At 44.8% G+C, this 20,083-nt stretch overlaps 1 protein-coding gene across 1 annotated transcript in view; it reads left to right on the top strand.

Moving 5' to 3' along the window:
- Nucleotides 1-20,083, top strand: part of ABAT (4-aminobutyrate aminotransferase) — a 186,344-nt gene that overhangs the window by 50,357 nt on the left and 115,904 nt on the right. The window contains exon 2 of the mRNA XM_083153381.1: nucleotides 16,680-16,804. Within this exon, the coding sequence (XP_083009507.1) occupies nucleotides 16,735-16,804 (70 nt within the window). The 5' untranslated portion in view covers nucleotides 16,680-16,734. The remainder of the gene's footprint in view (nucleotides 1-16,679; nucleotides 16,805-20,083) is intronic.

Here is a 20,083-nt window from a genome sequence, read left to right as displayed (position 1 = left end):
AAAAAAACAGTTTTTCATACTTTACCATCCAAGTGGATATAGGGTTAGATTATAATGATGTGCTGAGTATAATCAGGCACCGTTCCCAAAGCATGGCGAGCCATGTGAGGGGATGCGGTACACTTATACAGTGTCCAAGTCGACGTAGACAACAAAAAGGAAACGTTAAAAACTCATGTCGACATTTCTACTATATGTGCCCATAAAACAAGGTGTACTTCTCTGTTTGTACGCATATGTGGAACTTGCACCACTGGAGAGACGGAAGACTGGTGGAGAGTACAGATTGACTGCAGTAAGGACGGTGCCGAATTTCCCATTAGGCACGTGCCTAGGGGCGGCACATGTTTGGGGGCGGCACTTGGATGCATGTGATAGTACTGTCAGCCTGAAATGTACCAGTAACTGCAAAATATCCACTGCAATGTACCATATTCCATCTTGAATAGAGTGTAAATGAATAGGACATGCAGATACTGCCCCCCTGTAAGTTGTCCTACTTAGTAAATATGTATACATAATAAAAGAAAATGTTACAGTTGTTGGCTTTTTTATTATTATATTAAATTGGCAATCATTAAATGAGGGTTTATAACTAATCAATAAAAATAATACAATTAGGCAGGGGGGGCGGCCATTAATGTTGTGCCTATGGGCGCCCTCACCCCTAAATCCGCCACTGAGTAAGGATATGTTGGAATAATGACAAAATGAGGCAGACCTGCACAAACTCACAGATGGTGGAGAGGTGGCCATCTGGTTTACAGGTGCCTGAAGGCTTAGGCAAAGTCACACTGATGACAGCCGCCAGCACCAGCTAACCATACTGTATGAATCTGCGCTATATTCATTCATTCACAAGAAGGAAGATTAGATCTGCTGTATTACAGGAAGGTTTTTATAAATAAAACCAACTGCTATTAAACAAATGTTAAACTTTTCTTGTGCTTCTATCTTTTATGTTCTGTACAGAGGATACTGGTGTAGAGCTCGAGTCATCTGTACTTCTAATAATGCATATGTGCATTTGATTTGAGTATTTATTTAAAAAAGTATATTTGGCCACCTCCACTGTAGCCCTTAAGTTGGCCGCACTGTGGGGATATTCAGACCTGATCTCTTCTCAGCCCTGTGATCAGATAGCCGCCTTCCCGCTAGTGTGAAATCCCTTCCTGCTGATGGCTGCGAAAATATTGCAGATTGTCCAATAGCTGCAAATCCATTTGCAACTCACTCACCATCAAATTATTTATTCAGTGTGCGCGGTCTGTGTATAACCCAGAACCTACTTAGCCAGTGCGATAGACACAGGCTCATTGGTGCCGGAGCTGGCGTCACACAATCTCCTTGAAAATGATTGGGCATGCCTTTGTTTGGTACTTATTTCCTAGCACGGCACCCATCGCAGATGATCGCATACCTTAACTTAAGGTATGCGATGGACGCAACCGACGCAATTTCAGGGCTATTTTTAGCCTTTTCCCCGACAATTAAAAAATCGCATCCATCGCATGCCTTAAGTTAAGGCATGTGATGCGATGGACGCTATTTTACTTGGGAACAAAGTTAAATGGGCCAATGGACCCGATTTTTCATTGTATAGCCACCCTTATGGGTATTTGACATGACAAATGCCCCCCCCCCCCCCATTGTTTATGCCACCCCACAATGAACGCCAACCGGAAGCATGGCGAGCGCAGCGGTACGCGTCCTCCGACCTTTTCATACCCCCACTATCCACGTCAGCGTGGAGTTGATTTTATATAGTGTGGCGAGCCACTGAGCTCGAAGTGTGGCGAGCGGACGCGTAATACCTGTGAAGTAATGCGCGTCCCCTTCGCTCGCCACACTATATAAAATCAACTTCACGCCGACTTGGATAGTGGGGGTATGAAAAGGTCAGAGGACGCGTACGGCCGCCCCTCGCAGGCTCGCTGTGCTTGCCACGCTTCGGGTTGGCGTTGATCGTGGGGTCGCGTTAACAATGGGGGGGCATTTGACCCATCAGGGTTGGCAAACAATAACAATTGGGGTCTGGGGGCCATTTAACATTGAGGCCAATGTAAAATCGGGTCTCAGGGACCATTTCACATTGATTCCAATGTAAAAATCGCCTCGATCGCATTGCATGCGATTTGGTTGCATGCGATGCGATCGACACGATTTTTTGGGACCTGATGGATACAATCTTGATCGCAGGCGCCGTGCTAGGAAAGAAGTACCCTTTGTTTTTCCTGAGGCTCTCAGTAAACGGCCTGGTGACACCCAAAAATGCTGGCTTCCTGTCAATCAACGTGCAAATGGCTTGAAATCAAAAAAGATGCTGGATTTTATCACTGGATGGCCTTGCTCTATGATCCATATGTATAAGCAGTCATTCGATAATCGAACGGCCAGGGATATTGCAGCCCAGCAATCAGCTCTGAATAACCCCCTATATGAGAATTAGCTCTCACCACCAAAGTGCACCTGCTCTGGTTTGTGCTTTAGTGAACTTGCATTTCTGTACTTGTGATTTGAACTTTGTTGTGGATCTGTACTTTCATCTAATCTTGAGCAATCCTTTTTATATGATATATTAGTAACACTTATAGTTTTATAATATGTAGAACATTTATCATTTTATAATATGTTATAAAACAAGGTTGCAGAAAGAAAATGACCCATAGTTACATTTGGCTTTTGTCTCTGATTGCTGATGCCTAGATTTCTATATATACTTATTAAATGGCAAATGCCAAGTATGTGACATGCTGTTAACTGTTATTTGCTGTTTTATGCCTTGGCTATATTAAACTATCTTGGAGCAATTTAAATATTATCGCACCCCTCTGTCCCCATAGTTTTTCAGATTTAGTCTGTGTGGGGTAATGCAATCTGAAAATGGCTCTTTGACTGCAATAGATTAACTCAAAGATGGATTTTGTGATCCCTCTCCAGTGATCTGCAGGTGGTCCTGATGTGCATCGCAATGATGTCTCTAGGACAGTGGTCAGGGAACAGGGGTAAATTATGCCAAATGGGGTAAAAATGTAATTCCTGGGGGTAATGTATGGTTGCGCTGCCGAGACACAGCCGGGCATGTATATGAATCTATATGCATGCCCAGCTGTGTCTGAGCAGTGCGACCATCCATTACCCCCAGGAATTTCATTCAATTGCATATAGAATCTATATATAGATTCTCTATTCACACACGGCTGTGTGTCTTACAGTACTGTAGTGTCAGTGATCGCGAAACCCCAGCAAAAAAGTGGGTCCCTGGGACCCCTCACTTACAAAAATTGGGGCCTTACCTGACCTTTTCTGGGTCCCAACGGAATAAAGCCTCCTCTCCTCTTCCCCCGAGCATGGCACATACAGAAGCCTCCTCCTCTACCCCACATGGCATATACCCTGAGCTGAGGGCCGATTTATGCAAATACAGATTTGGGCGCCCCTCACTGTGGCTATGGTGGGTCGGGGGGGGGGGGGGGGGAGTGCACTCACATAAAGCAAGATAGACAGACTTATAGTAGAAAATACATAATCTGTAAACTGGGACAGTGGCTCTTTGTGGGAAAGCGGTTTGGCTACATAATAGTACCAATTCACCTTACACCACACACAATTGTACACACTGCGCCAGCTAGAGCCAGTCGAATACACTGCAACAGGATTACACACACCATAATGCCCATTATTTATTCATTTACAGTTTCTTATATAGCGCAGCATATTCCGTTGTGCTTTACAATTGGAAACAACAATGATTAAACAAACTGGGTAGAAACAAACTGACATAGAGGTAGGAGGGCCCTGCATTATACTGTACCACACACCGATATGCCCATTACGTAAAGTGCCACACCGATATGCCCAATTCGTATTATGCCACACACCGTTATGCCCAGTACACAACATGCCATACACCATAATGCCCAGTACATATTATGCCACCCACCATAATTCCCCAGTACTCTTACCTGCTGGGATGTGTAGTCCCACAGGGTTTCTGTGCCTGAGCTATACCAAAGGACTGGGCTAAAACTAGTAATCCACCCCCTTTCCCCCCAAAAAAATGCCAGTCTGGTCTCTTACCATCAACTGTGCTGGTGGGTGTACTCCAGGGTCCCAAGGTAGTGCAGGAGCTTGCCCAGCTGCTTGTTCACATCCCTGTGGTCCTGGCTGCTGCTGCCGCCTGGGTTGGGCAGGGGACTGGCTGATGTCTCCTTGGCTGGCCTTCTTCCCCAGTGTTCATGAAGCAGGTGCTGCAGTGGCAGTGAAGGCCAGACACCTGGGACCTGGGGAATGAGATGCGGGACCTGCGAGGAGTCTGGGCATCCGGGGGATGGGAGCCGGTAGCTGCGGAGACTGAGGCAGGCTGACTGAAAGCAAGCGCAGCTCATACCTGGGTGCTGCTGTGGCAGTGGAGGCCAGGCAACCAGAGGTGAGAGCCAGCACCTGAAGGGAGGCTGACTGGCTGCGGGCGGGGAGCACAGCTCATCCCCGGGTGCTGCCGTGGCAGCAGAGGCCAGGCACCCGAAGGTGAGAGCCGGCACCTGCAGGGAGGCTGACTGGCTGCGGGTGGGGAGCACAGCTCGTCCCCGGGTGCTGCCGTGGCAGCAGAGGTCGGCCACTTGGGGGATGAAGGCCGGGAGCTGCAGGGAATCCTTGTGGCTACAGACGAGGAGCATTACTGCAGAGGTCTTCAACCTCTAGATGTTGTGGAACTACATGTCCCAGCATGCCCTGACAGTTTTGGCATGCTATTATAGGAAAAAATGTGGCAATGCATGTTGGAACATGTAGTTTCACAACATCTGGAGGGCCACAGGTTGAAGACCCATGAATTACTGTATCCTTGTGTTTAACACGCTTCGCTGCATGATGCCACGGGTCCCTCCTCCAAGTCCGCCCTCTTCTTCAGTAGAATTAGCTAGTTGCTGCGCCATCTGCCACTTCTGTCTGTACTGCCGCTTCAGCGCCGAGTTTCTTTACCTGGTTATAGGCTTCTTTCAAGGTATACCCATCTCTAGGGAAAAAATGTGCACAGTGTAACTATATCATCTTGAAATACTTACACTAAGAGTTGCCTGGATGTCACATTATCAACTGCTATACCACACACAGCCTGGCAACCATTGATGATGATGATTACTATGTATGTGTGTGTGTGGTACAAATTCATCATAAATGGCTGCCAGGCTGTGTACCGTACTAGCAGGATATAGCCTCAATTTCTGGGGGTATAGTGTGTATTACAATTCTAAGGAATTAAATCATATAAATCAAAGGGGTAATGTCGGCGTGTCTAAATCTATTTTGGGGTACAAGGTAAAAAAGTTTGCTGACCCCTGCTCTAGGATATCGGTAGCCACAAGGGTGTCTCTAGGAGATCGGTAGCCACAAGGGTGTCTCTAGGAGATCGGTAGCCACAAGGGTGTCTCTAGGAGATCGGTAGCCACAAGGGTGTCTCTAGGAGATCGGTAGCCACAAGGGTGTCTCTAGGAGATCGGTAACCACAAGGGTGTCTCTAGGAGATCGGTAGCCACAAGGGTGTCTCTAGGAGATCGGTAGCCACAAGGGTGTCTCTAGGAGATCGGTAGCCACAAGGGTGTCTCTAGGAGATCTGTAGCCACAAGGGTGTCTCTAGGAGATCTGTAGTCACAAGTATGTCCATAGTTGATTTATATAAATCTATTTAAATGCATAAAAACCCTTATTGTCACAACATGCAATGAAAACATTTTGTTAATATTTGGGGGTAGACCACAATTTATAAAAAAATATGCCGCTTAGTGCAAATATTGATTTGATATGACATTTTCTCAGTGTTTTTCTAACGATGTAGCCATGGGAGACATTAAATAATTTATTGGCCAGAAATACTGAGATTAGCTGCAATTCATACACTGTGCAAAACAAAGCATTTTACATAAGCCTGATCTGGTTTCATAGTAACAGAACTGATTTGTGCCTTAAAATCCATCTTACTTTGCAACCCTCCCTCTTTATTATTATTTTTTCATGATACCTCTTAGTAATGACGCTACTACATACACCGTCATAGTAATTACAGATAAGCAATGTTGTGCCCTACTTTATCTGCTTCCCTGTCAGTGTATCATATCCTGTATTCATCTTCTAGACGAGGCAGCTAGGTACCAAATATTACATTCCCATTTATATCCACACTGCAACATACACTGAAGCTTTTTTTTTTTTAGCAATTTGTGCACACAATCTATAAACTGCAGTGGAAGGGAAATCATTATTTTAATCTGATTGTTATTTTTCTCCTGTTATTACTGGACATTGTCTTAAGCCTCACAATTTATTTTTCCATCCTATAGTTAGCTGTATCCAGCATCACATAATCTTTACAGAAGCTAGCCTGCAATACAATATGTCACACACTGGCTCCGGCACAATTGTGAGCCATTTTGTTGTTTATGAGAGCCTTGATCTGCCTTCTCCACTTGCATACTGAAGAACTGCTTCTCTATGGTCTAAACAGAGATTGTTGCTGTTCTAGAGATAGTGATGCACCACAGGTTTCCTGCATAGTACTGATTAGCATTAATCAGCTTGCTCAGTCACCCGTCTCAGGACTACTGATTTGATGTCTGTAATAATGTGCTTAATTTACTTTCAGCTGCACTGTGCATTTCTGACTGGAAAGTGCTCTTTTTGTTGCTTTCGCTGTGTTCAATGACATACAACCTACAAATTCTATATAATATACACTAGAATGCATTTTTTGCAGAGCGCCACATGCCAGTGCGGACAATTATGCAGCGCATTAAGGCTATGTGATTTTTTTTATCACGGATAGGTTTTAATGTGAATTACATTTTTATATGTTTGGTCTATCCTTTTTGTCCTCTCGAATATGTTTTCATCAGTACTTATTTCCTAGCACGGCGCCCACGATCTATATTGTATGTGTCGGGCTGATATTTCAAGCATTGAATGTGTTTGTGTTTGTGCGGCATAAGATGCATGCGATGATACAATCGACGCAATCAACGAGATTTTTACATTGGAATCAATGTGAAACGGTCCCTGAGACCCAATTTAACATTTATTCCAATGTAAAAAGCCCCCAAACCCCAATGTTAATTGCTAACCCCCCCCTCATGGGTGAAATGGCCCCCCTATTGTTAACGCCACCCCACTATTGACGCCAACCCGAAGCGTGGCGAGCGCATTGAGCCCGCGAGGGGTGGCGGTACGCGTCCTTCGACCTTTTCATACCCCCACTATCCACGTCGGCGTGGAGTTGATTTTATATAGTGTGGTGAGCGCAGCGAGCCACCGAGCCCGAAGCGTGGCGAGCGGACGCTTCGGGCTCGATGGCTCGCTGCGCTCGCCACACTATATAAAATCAACTCCACGCCAATGTGGATAGTGGTGGTATGAAAAGGTCGGCAGACGCGTACCGCCACCCCTCGCGGGCTCGCTGCGCTCGCCATGCTTCGGGTTGGCGTTGATAGTGCTGGTGTCGTTAACAATGGTTATTGGGGGCTCACGATTTTTATCTTATAGCATCTTATGGATCTTATGCATCTTATGGATGCATAAGATCCATGAGATGCATAAGATGAGATCCATACAATTAAAAAATCGTTTCAATTGTATTGATTGTATGCCTTAAGTAAAGGTGCCCACACACGCCCCGATCCCGGCAGTGCGATGCTATACGATGGGGTGCGTGCTCCCGCGGCACCCCATCGCACAGTACAAAAAGTATGTGCTGCACATACTTTTTGTACTAGCTTTTTCTGGCATAGCATCGCATCGTATGCACATCGTATGCACAAGGCATACGATGCGATGCTATGTGTGCTAGTTAAGCCCACAACGCACGCCGGGATCGGTGCGTGTGTGAGCACCTTAAGGCATACAATCTATGCGATGGGAGCCGTGCTAGGAAATAAGTACCTTTTCATCACCTTCCAAGACGCAAAATAATACGATAAAAGTGTATCTAGAAGAATTGTATTGTTTAATGATACTAACCGAATGGATCTGCATCATGAAAAAATGGTATGTACATGCGGATGTATGCAAATATTTGGGCACTCCTGGCTAGATTACTCATATCACTTTCACTCTTAAGTTGGGTACACATCTGTCCGACGACTTATCTGACAATTGGTAGATTCACACCAATCAATGTGCCCACCAAGTTGAAATGTCAATAACTAGATTTGCCAACATGCGTATGAATTGCTGATGTGAGGCAGAGCCGACGCGGTATGTCTGTGAGCAATATTGTAGGCTTAAAATATATTGGCATTACTTTATATCTGTCAGTGTGTATCCAATTTAAGAAAAAATCTGTTGATCCAGCTCCAGGGTACAGCGGAGTTTCCAAATTTTATGTAGATATTTGCAATTAACACTAATTAAAAATAACAAGTAAATTAACCGAGATACATGCGTATGGGTGATCAAGCCAATGAGGAAATAGTCTCCCCTACATGGCTTAACACACATCGCTTAGCAGGATTGTCTCATGTGTATGGGGCTTAAGATTGCCTTCATTCCTGTGCAAGTGTTTATATCATTACCTTTAACGATGTGCTATATCGATATTGGGGTATTTTTCACAAATAAAAAATTCCCTGAGAATTTGCTGCACATGCACGCTGCCACCGAGTACTTACCCCCTGATTAGTGATTCACAGGGAGCTCCACCATGACTTTGGTTATCTGATCACCAGCTTCCAGTTCTGTGACCTAGTCATCTGATGGCTGCTGTAAACTGACCAAAGTCAAAGAGTAGGAACCTGGAGATCAAATGACCAAACCTGATAAGTTTGAAGAGTCCTTAAGGGATACAAACTGGAAAGAATTCTTTGGAGGTATGGGTACTGCTAAAAGGTGGCAAACTTTTTAAAAAGATACTGCAGGAGGGCACTGATACATTTTACCTAGGGTAACTAAAAGAACAAATGTCAAAAGGAAACCTATGTGGCTTAACAGCAAAGTCAAATTCGAAATAGCTAGAAAAAAGGAGGGCATTTAAAGCATTTAACATGATGGGACACCCAAATCATTTGCCGAATTTTAAGGAATGTAAGGTACTTGTGTAGTTTCACGGCACCCAATATATCGGATGCGATATCGGCCGATATATCAGATACGATATCGGCCGATATATCGATGCGATCCTATGCGATTTTTTTAGCTGTTCATAACCTCACTATCCACTACGCATGGAGTTGATTTTATATAGTGTGGCGAGCCCGAAGCGTGGGGAGCGTAGCGAGCCCCGTGAGGGACCGCGGATTACTGCGCTCGCCACACTATATAAAATCAACACCATGCGTAGTGGATAGTGGGGTTATGAACAGGCAAAAAATTGCTTTGGATCGCATCGATATATCGGCCAATATCGCATCCGATATATCAGGCGCTGTGAAACTACACAAGTACCGAATGTAATAAGAAATGTAAAAATACAATCAAGATGGCTAAATTAGAGACTGAACATAAAATAGCCGAAGATAGCAAATCTGATCCCAAAAAAATCTACATTTATATAAACCTAAAACGGTTAAGGAAAGCCCACTAAAAAATAAGCAGGGTACCCTGGTAATAGAACGAAAAGAGAAAGCGGAATTATTCAATACATTTTTTTCTTCGGTATTTACAAGGGAATAGGGTTGCCAATCCCGGAATTCGAGATTGAAAAATGCCCGATCCCGGGATTGGCTTCCCTAATTAAAAAACCCGCCCTGGCCGCCCCACAAATTTACTTACATGTGCGGTGCAGTGCGGCCGGGAGGGTGGTCAGTGAAGCTGGGAGGGTGGGTGGCCGATTACTGATGCCGGGAGGTGGGCGGGTGAGTGAGCGGCCAGCAGCAGGATCCAGGTGCCGGGCAGGCGGGTGGGCGATGATGTCATGCTGTGCGCCCAGGACGGGTCTGTGCAGATGCTTGGCCTGCACAGCGTGACCTCTGGCCTTGTCACGCTGCGCAGAGCCACACTGCCGGGGAAGGGAGAAGCTGTGCAGCATCTGAGCACACGCTCAGAAGCTGCCCGGCATTAGACTGAGCATATGCAGTCTAATCCCGAAATCCCAGGATTGGAAACTCCAACCCCAAAATTGAAATCCCAGCATTTTAGGGGCCAAATTCTGGGATCACGACGATCCCAGGATTGGCCACCCTACAAGGGAAGAATCTTAAGAAGATCTCCCACAGATTAAATGCTCGGCTCTTGATTGCTCCCAAACTGTATGTTTAATTGACGAAATAGTCAAATATAGATTACAGAACCTAAATAGCAACAAATCTCTTGGCTCGGACGAAATACACCCTAGGATACTAAAATAATTGAGTTCTGTCATAACACTACCATTATATCTGCTATTCAAGGAATCAATAAACTCTGAGACGTTCCAAGGGACTGGCGCATAGGTAAAGTAGTACCAATATGGAAGAAAGGTAGCAAAACTAACCCTAAAAATTATAGACTGGTCAGCCTTACATCCATTGTGGGGGAAATATTAGAAGGAATAATAAGATATAGGGTGACATTCTATGTGATGAGATAAAATCGCGTTTTTTTTATCGCACCACTTCGCACTTTTGCAAATCGCAAGATTGGGCCGTTTTTCACATATTTAATGAGATGCGAAAAACGGGCCAAAAAGTGCGAATAGGTGCGAGGTGGTGCGATGTCTTTAGTCCTAAAATGTGCGATTTTCATGTCTGAAAATCGCACGTTTGCAGGAAAGCGCAAATTAAAAAAAAAAAAAAACGAGCGCGGGGTCCCCCGCCCGAGCATAACCAGCCCCGGGCTCATTGAGCCGGTGCTGGTGACATAAAATCAGGGTCCCCGACAAATAGGGGTCCCCTTGATTTAATGAAACCAGCACCAGGCTCAAGGTCCGGCGCTGGTTCCCAAAATACGGGGGACAAAATGACTAGGGGTCCCCCGTATTTTAAGAACCAGCACCAGACCCAACCAGCCAGCGGGGTAATGCCACAGCCGGGGGACACTTATTATATAAGGTCCCGCGGCCAAAGCATTATCCCCGTGGCTGGTCAGCATGGGCAGGGGTCCTGGGGAAGTGGGGACCCCCCCAATGAAGGGGTCTCCCCCCTCCAGGACTTACCAGCCCATGCTGAAAGTCCGGGGCTGTCCCCGATGCCCCTGGGTGGTGGGCATCGGGCTGATGGATTGTGTAAAAAAGAAGATAAACTATTGTTTTCTACTGGCGAACTATGAGTCCCAGCAAGCCTCCCCCGCATGCTGGGACTTGGAGAACCACAAGTCCCAGCATGCGGGGCATTAAAGGGCCCGCTGGCACTTGTAGTTCTACAGTACAAAAAATAGTGAAATAAAACACACTGACACCCTGAAAAATAAAAGTTTAATACACACATAACACACACACACACTGATACTTACCTACCTTGAGCCCGTCGGTCGGTCCCTGGATCCTGGGTCCGGGCTCCGGGGCTCCAGGGCTGAAGAGTCCGGTTCCGGGGCCTTGGTCCTGGGGTTCCGGGGCTGGTCCTGGGGTTCCGGGGCTGGTCCGGGGTCCAGGATCCGATGAAGTCCACAGGGGTACCTGAGGAAGGAAATCCTACTCACCTGGTCCCCGGCGACGACATCGGCATCCTCTCCGGCAGACGCGCTGCTCCCGGCTGCTGTGGTACCCGCTCTCGGACTGAAGAGGCGAAGAGATTTTCATCTTCCGCGCCTCTTCTCAGAATGATTCCGTTGGCCGGCTAGCGGCCAATCAGGAGCCGAAAAAGTCGGCTCCTGATTGGCCGCTAGGCGGCCAATAGAATCATCCGGAGGAAAGGCGCGGAAGATGAAAATCTCTTCGCCTCTTCAGTCCTAGAGCGGGTACCACAGCAGCCGGGAGCAGCGCGTCTGCCGGAGAGGATGCCGATGTCGTCGCCGGGGACCAGGTGAGTAGGATTTCCTTCCTCAGGTACCCCTGTGGACTTCATCGGATCCTGGACCCCGGACCAGCCCCGGAACCCCAGGACCAGCCCCGGAACCCCAGGACCAAGGCCCCGGAACCGGACTCTTCAGCCCTGAAGCCCCAGGGCCCGGACCCAGGATCCAGGGACCGACCGACGGGCTCAAGGTAGGTAAGTATCAGTGTGTGTGTGTTATGTGTGTATTAAACTTTTATTTTTCAGGGTGTCAGTGTGTTTTATTTCACTATTTTTTGTACTGTAGAACTACAAGTGCCAGCGGGCCCTTTAATGCCCCGCATGCTGGGACTTGTGGTTCTCCAAGTCCCAGCATGCGGGGGAGGCTTGCTGGGACTCATAGTTCGCCAGTAGAAAACAATAGTTTATCTTCTTTTTTTTTACACAATCCATCAGCCCGATGCCCACCGCCCAGGGGCATCGGGGACAGCCCCGGACTTTCAGCATGGGCTGGTAAGTCCTGGAGGGGGGGGGGACCCCTTCATTGGGGGGGTCCCCACTTCCCCAGGACCCCTGCCCATGCTGACCAGCCACGGGGATAATGCTTTGGCCGCGGGACCTTATATAATAAGTGTCCCCCGGCTGTGGCATTACCCCGCTGGCTGGTTGGGTCCGGTGCTGGTTCTTAAAATACGGGGGACCCCTAGTCATTTTGTCCCCCGTATTTTGGGAACCAGCGCCGGACCTTGAGCCTGGTGCTGGTTTCATTAAATCAAGGGGACCCCTATTTGTCGGGGACCCTGATTTTATGTCACCAGCACCGGCTCAATGAGCCCGGGGCTGGTTATGCTCGGGCGGGGGACCCCGCGCTCGTTTTTTTTTTATTTTAACTGTTTATTTTTTTTTTTTACCAGAAACCTGCACAGAACATTGCGATCTGTGCAGGTTTCTGGCTAATTCGCCCATCAGAACCTGGTCTGAATTATAGTCACACTTTATACAAATCGCATACCATTAAATATGCGATTTGTATACTTTTCCATGTGAAAACATCTGGATGCGATGTGCTGCGAAAAGCAGCCATCGCATTTCCAGTGTGTCCAACTTGTTGGCAAAAATCGCATTTTTTTCACATTTTCGGAGCTCATTAAATATGCGAAAATGGAAAAAAATGCGATTTCGGCCGTTTTTGCGAAAAAATTCGCAAAAGTCTAAAAATCTCATCCCATAGAATGTCACCCATAGTATCCAAAATTTCTTAGAACAGGAGAAGCTTTATCAGGCTCTGCATGGGTTCGTCAAAAATAGATCATGTCAGACTACTTTAATTTGCTTTTATGAGGAAGTCAGTAGGGGGCTAAAGTTAGGGAAAGCTGTTGATGTAATAATTCTTGATTTTGCTAAAGCTTTTGACACGGTGCCTCATAAAAGGTCATTAAAACTAGATCATTTAGGGTTAGGAGATAAAATGTGTAATTGGATTAAAAACTGGTTGCACAATCTGGGACAGAGAGTTGTGGTAAATAGCATACATTCCAGCTGGGGCAAGATCCAAAGTAGAGTCCCGCAAAATTTAATATTAAGACCCACCTTGTTTAATATATTCATTAATGATATAGGAAGTGGAATAGTGAGTAAAATTGCAATATTTGTGGACAACACGAAATTGAGTAAAAAAATTAACTAAGGACAGGAATTTGATACACTACAAAGTGACTTAATTAAACTGGAAAGGTGGTAAATGCAGTAATTTAATTATGGGAACAAAAATGAACATGCTACTTATAGGCTAAATGGAGTTATTATAGGGAATTTGAGTTATTATAGGGAATTCTGCTGTAGAGAAGGACTTGGGGTCATAATAGATGAAAAATTGGGTAATAGTGCACGCTGCTCAAGTGCAGCAGAGAAAGCAAATAGGATACTGGCATGCATTGAAAGGGGAATGGGATTTAAGGGATGCCAATGTGATAGTGCTTGAGATGTGAGGCTTTACAATGCATTGCTAAGACCACACTTGGAATACTATGTTCAGTTCTGGGTACCACACCTTAAAAAGGACATAAATCAATTGGAACAGGAACAGAGATGGGTGACTAAGCTAGGAAAAGGTCTTAAATCACTAGAATACAAAGATAGGTTAACCAGGCTGAATATGTTTTCACTGGAAAGACAGAGGTTGAGAGGTGATATGATTAGTATGTTCAAATACAGGATTGGGAATCCTATGGGACTAGGAGATAATTGGTACACTAACAGGCCTATACTTAGGACACGCAAGCATGTACTGAGGCTTGAGGGAAAAAAATTCCGTACTGAATTAAGAAGAGGATTTTTCTCCATTAGAGCAGTAAAATTCTGAAAGTCATTGCTGGTGTGGGAAGTCTATCGCCACCTGCCGTCCGCGCGCCCCCCTTCCCCCCCCATCCTCCTTTGATCTCCTCCTCCCCCAGCAGGTGTCACAGCCGGGAGGACATCAGGCTGCAGGGGGGAGGAGGAGATGCAGGGGGACACTGGCAGCCACCGGGATGTGACGGAGACCCCCGCAGACCACATCACAGGTATCGCGGAGGTCTCCGTCACCGCAACCCGATGCTAGCAGCATTTGTTAGTACATATGCGGTAGCATCGCGACGGCTGGCAGGTGAAGGGTGGCGATGTATATTAATACATCCCGCCCACTAACTGCTTTGGGGCTCATCTACATTTGGATATGTCATTTTAAAAAGATTCCACTCAGATATAGCAGTACACACCCACGCTTCTAGATACCTCTTTGACAATCTCTTTTCACTATCTCTCCATAAATGGAACTAGACACGCCCTTTGTGTGGAGCATGACACGCCCCCTCAACGGGGCTGCTTTGAAAAATTATATTACCAAGTACAGTATAATCTCCCTGAAACTCATTTTCAAAAGTAGGAAAGTATGCACTAAATGGGATGCGAATTCCAACTTTATCCAAAAATTTGCACCTAATTGCATTTGAGATTTAGTGTGATTTTAAAACATTGCTAAAAATTGCAACCTATTACATCTCGCCCATGATATGAAGATTCTGCTAACGATCAGAATGCTGGGAGTTGCAGATCTTATGATAGATCTTGCAATTGCATACATAAGTTCTATCGTGCGTCTAGAAAGCTTCGGGTTGGAGTGGGGAGGTCGGTCATGCTGCACATTAAACCTATCAGATCGGACCCATCATTTAGTACCCACATTGTGTCGGTCCGATCCGTAGGTGTGAAGCACCGCTGGCACACACCTATGTGCTGCAGTAGTGGTGGGGGTTGGCAGTGGCGTCCAGGCAGCGGGGTCTGGGCAGTGGCATCTAGGCTGTGGTGTATGGGCAGCACCCTCCGGGCAGCGGTGTCCAGGCAGCTGGGAGCCTGCAGCAGTATTTGCCGGGTGGCAGGGTGGGAAGCGCTGCTGAATTTTAAAAAATATTTGTAAAAGACTGGCTGGACGCTGATTGGCTGAGATAATTAAGCCAATCAGTCTTTTCAAATTATGTTTGTAAATTCAGCAGAGCTTCCCACCCTGCTGCCCGGCAAATACCGCTACAAGCTCCCAATCACCGCTTCCTGGACCCCTTTGCCTGGACACTGCTGCCCGGACCTCACCCATTGAGGCCTTAAGACCACAAAAACAGAATGTTGTTAAATATAATTTACTATGACAGAATAGTCACAATGCCTAGGTTCTATGAACTATATACAGTATTCCCCACAGCACTCACATAAGCAGTCATCCAAAGAAGTGGTACTTATGTTAATGACCCTTTTATGACATTTGCTCACAAGCATTCCTTAGAAATAATCATGTAAATCAAAAGAGTATACACTTCTCAATATACAGTATGCATACCAAACATAGCTATGTGATATTGTTTATTTAACATAGTATCTGCCTCTATAGTCTCCCTGATGGCAGACAGGTCTGTTTTATATATGCTATGTACATCTGTTTATTAACAAGGTATATAATGTACTGTAGCTATAATGTCAAGTATATATTGTAGAAGAATGAATTGGGATTTTCTTATGTAACTCTTGGTAAGAATGTAGTCCGAACTATGCATGTGGGGCATCTTAATCTTTAATGTAACCTGAGATTCTTTAGCTAAACACTCCTTGCTAAATAACAGGAGGGGCGCTTTCCATCACAGAATCAGATTACCCCTTATCAACTTGCTCACTGGAGTTCAGACATTTTACATAATCCATTTTTTGGGAGAGATCCTTTATATTTTTTATAGAATATTTTATTCCCTTGTGATTGAGCCCTAAGTGCAGTGCCACACCGTACCTGTCTGCTCTCCCCGAACTCCTGGGAGACTCTGGGAGATCTCCCCGGTCCCCAAGAGTGTAGGGCAGCCTTCCTTCCCTATCTCACCCATTTTTCTTCATGGTAGTTCATTGTCAGTGCTTTTTGCACCATGGAACTCGCAGTAGAGGTCTTGGAGATCAATTTGGTTGAATTCTCACATAGGGCCAGATGTATCAAGCTTCAAAAAGTGATAAACTGGAGAGTGATAAACAACCAGCCAATTAACCCCTACCTATAATTTTTCAAACCTAGCCTTTAACATGTCAGGCAGGGACTTATTGGCTGGCTGATTATCACTCTCCATTTTATCACTTGTGAAGCTTGATACATCTGGGCCATAGATTCTCTTCTTGGCCTACGTGGCAATTCTTTATTGGTAATAGATACCTTTTTACACTTATTTTGAGATTATATTATGCTACTGCCTATTAATTATGTAACCTGTCTTCTTATTCCTACAGAGAGAGTTGGGCGCAGAACTGGTGGCTGTCTCTTCTGTGAAGTAAGTCTGGGGAAATGGCATCCATGCTGCTGACCAAACACATCACACAGGCTCTGCAACACAAATCCAGGTTATCTGTACCATGTAAGTAACCAATATATATTATTTTGTATTTAAATGTATATATGTTCTATAATATAAACAATGAAGAATGAAAAATGACAGTTCAGATGTGTAAAAACAAATATGGGTAGAACAAGACTGTCTGCAAATACCCTGTTTGTTGTATCACTGTCTCCTTTGTAAAGCGCAATGGAATATGCTGCGCTATATAATAAACTGTTAATAAATAATGAATAATAAATAAACAAGGAATGGTTAAGAGGCATAGTTAAATTTTACATCTGATCCCATATTTCAAGAGATGAATTTAAAAACCTTCCATGCACTCAGCCACAGAAACTAACCTTGGAGGTTATTTAGACCTGATCACTGTGACATGATTTAGCAGGTCTACACGCTTGTTTATTTAAAATATCTGCCGAGTGTATGGATATTTTGTGGAGGTACGTCAGCTGGATTTCCAGGGGTGTGGTACAGCCGGCACCCATTTCCAGGAGGGCACTTAGGTGTATTCATCATGGTTAGTGGAAAGCCGGTCCGGTGTATCTATGTTTATGTGTGTATATAAACATACATGTGTGTGTGTGTGTGTTTGTACATAATGCCCGACCCCCCCCCCCCCCCATCCACACATACACACACACACACACTAGATTGTGAGCTCCTCAGTGCAGGGCCCTCTTCCCTTTGTTGTCATAGCCCTCTTCTCACAATTCACTTACTGCTTTCTCCTACTCAGTGACCATCATTTGCTACATACATCTAAGCTGAATTGTGTATTGTATCGTGGTGCTCTTTGTCACCTGTACTTATTTTTTGTTATTTATTTACTGTAATGTTAAGTTTTGTCTCCCTGTACTGTTCCATTTTATTCCGCTGGGAAACACTTGTGGCGCCTTATAAATAAAATGTAATAATATATATAAATATGCGCTTGCTGGGGGTGACGGCGGCACTCGTAATAACAGGAGACCAGACTGTGGTACTTTAACCCAACGTTTCTGAGCTGAGAGGCTCCTTTATCAAGGTTCTTCCTGCACCTTGATTAAGGAGCCTCTCGGCTCAGAAATGTTGGGTTAAAGTACCACAGTCTGGTCTCCTGTTATTCCAAGTGCTGCCGTCACCCCCAGCAAGCGCATATGCAACAGTTTATACTGTTTAAATGGAGGGCACCGGCTTCAAATGTTTATTCTGCTCAGTCCAGAAATCTGTGGCTTTTTATGGAGTGCCACCGACAAAAACTTTGTACGTGGGTACAGGAAGAGGCCACTCTCCAGACTGAAGTTTAAATGCAAGTAATTATTTTATTTCATTTGATTACGCTGCCATCACTCTGGACCAGAGTGATGGCAGCGTAATCAAATGAAATAAAATAATTACTTGCATTTAAACTTCAGTCTGGAGAGTGGCCTCTTCCTGTACCCATGTATATACCAAATATCTTTCCCATGAAGGATCATTTTGAGTGTGCACCCCAGCAATAATGGACTTTCCTAGAGAGTGTTGTCCAACCCCTTGGATATATATATATATATATATATATATATATATATATATATATATATATATATATGTGGAGGGAGGTGTAGAAGTTCTACACCACCTCCTCCTCCTATTTTATCTTTTATCTTTTGTCTCCTCCCCTTAAGGTCAATTCGACCTAACCTCATATTTAGGCACTATATGTTGCACCGTTTTTAAACTTTTATGTAACTGATGATACATGTTTCACCACTTAGATCCAGATCACCCCTGAGGAAGTCCTAACGGACGAAACGCGTAGGGTCGTATCTGTACAAGTTCCATTCTGGTGTTGGATCATTGTGTTGGATCTACTGATCAAATTTTATGTAAAACTGTATTATTGTACTGAAAGTTTTTATGTATCAATAACTGTAATAAATACATATATATATATATATATATATATATATATATATATATATATATATATATATATATATATATATATATATATATATGCAAAAAAAGGAATAGGAGTGCGCCCAAATACAGTTTTTTCACCACAGAAGTTGTACACTGTTAAAACATCTGTATTTATTACAGTTATTGATACATAAAAACTTTCAGTACAATAATACAGTTTTACATAAAATTTGATCAGTAGATCCAACACAATGATCCAACACCAGAATATATATAGTAATCCAGAGCACTCACCACATTGCAGATAAAGCTATTTTTTTTGTATCCATCACGTTATAGATGCGACTGCCAACGTTTCGGTCCCAACCAGGACCTTAGTCATGGCGATGTTCACACCATCTGCACCAACCAGCAGACTGATGGAAAGGATCTGTATGGGTCCTATAAGCACCTCAATCCCAACACACCAACGCGTTTCAAATAAATCCTGAAAAAGTTTAAGTTAAAGATATAATGATGTGCATATAGGGACCAGTTCCCAGGTCCGTTACTTTACCAGTGGCATCCTCCCCTCCACCCTTGATAGTGGTTTGGTTATTGAAGATTTGAGCTTGGCCAGAAAAGAAACCTTTGTTTTGCACATAGGGACCAACACCAAGGTCAGTGTGGTCCCACTAATTGAGCATCCAGGACACTGAAACATCTTGTGGATCCCATATGGGAATCTGATCTGCGCTGGGAAAACGATCTACTTTTGGTTTTAAATACAGTATATGTTTTTAGGAGTGGTGCTCCTAGATAGTGACCTAGCAGCAGTTCATAGTGCGCTGTGATACTGAGAATCATACTTTTTGAATTATACTTTTCTGCACCTGTTAATTGGCAAACGGGATTCAATGTCCCGCCTGCCGAACGGCAAAAAGGGGGCGTGTCTGAGGAAAAGGCTGTGGGTTGTCGAGATATGGCCATCATCTCAACAATCCAAGGGCCGTTCTCAGCAAAACAGGCCCAACTGCTTCTAAAGTCGTGTCCGTTCCATTGAGATGCCTCTTCAATACTGTTGGGAAAGACAGCATTGAATAGGCTCCTGCCGCTATATCCCCTGTTGGAAAGAGCGGCGGGGGATTGAATACCGCCCTGAACCTCCCACATACCCTCTCAATGTTCCTCCTACTGCTCCACATGCCCTTTTAAATGTTTGCCACACTTCCTCACATGCCCATTCAGTGTCTTTTAAACAATCCAACATGCCCCTTCAGTGCTGCTCAGTTTTCCATAATGCCATCAGAGCACATGTCTCTGCAATGATCCATAGAACACAGTGCATGCCCTTTTAATGCACCTCAGTCTTCTCTTCATGCCATCATACTATGGGGGAGATTCTGTAAAGCAACTATGCGGTAAAAACCTGAT

The sequence above is a fragment of the Crinia signifera genome, chromosome 7, assembly GCF_055691185.1.
Source record: "Crinia signifera chromosome 7, ASM5569118v1, whole genome shotgun sequence".
Lineage (NCBI taxonomy): Eukaryota > Metazoa > Chordata > Amphibia > Anura > Myobatrachidae > Crinia > Crinia signifera.
This window is presented reverse-complemented; position numbering and strand designations above follow the sequence as displayed.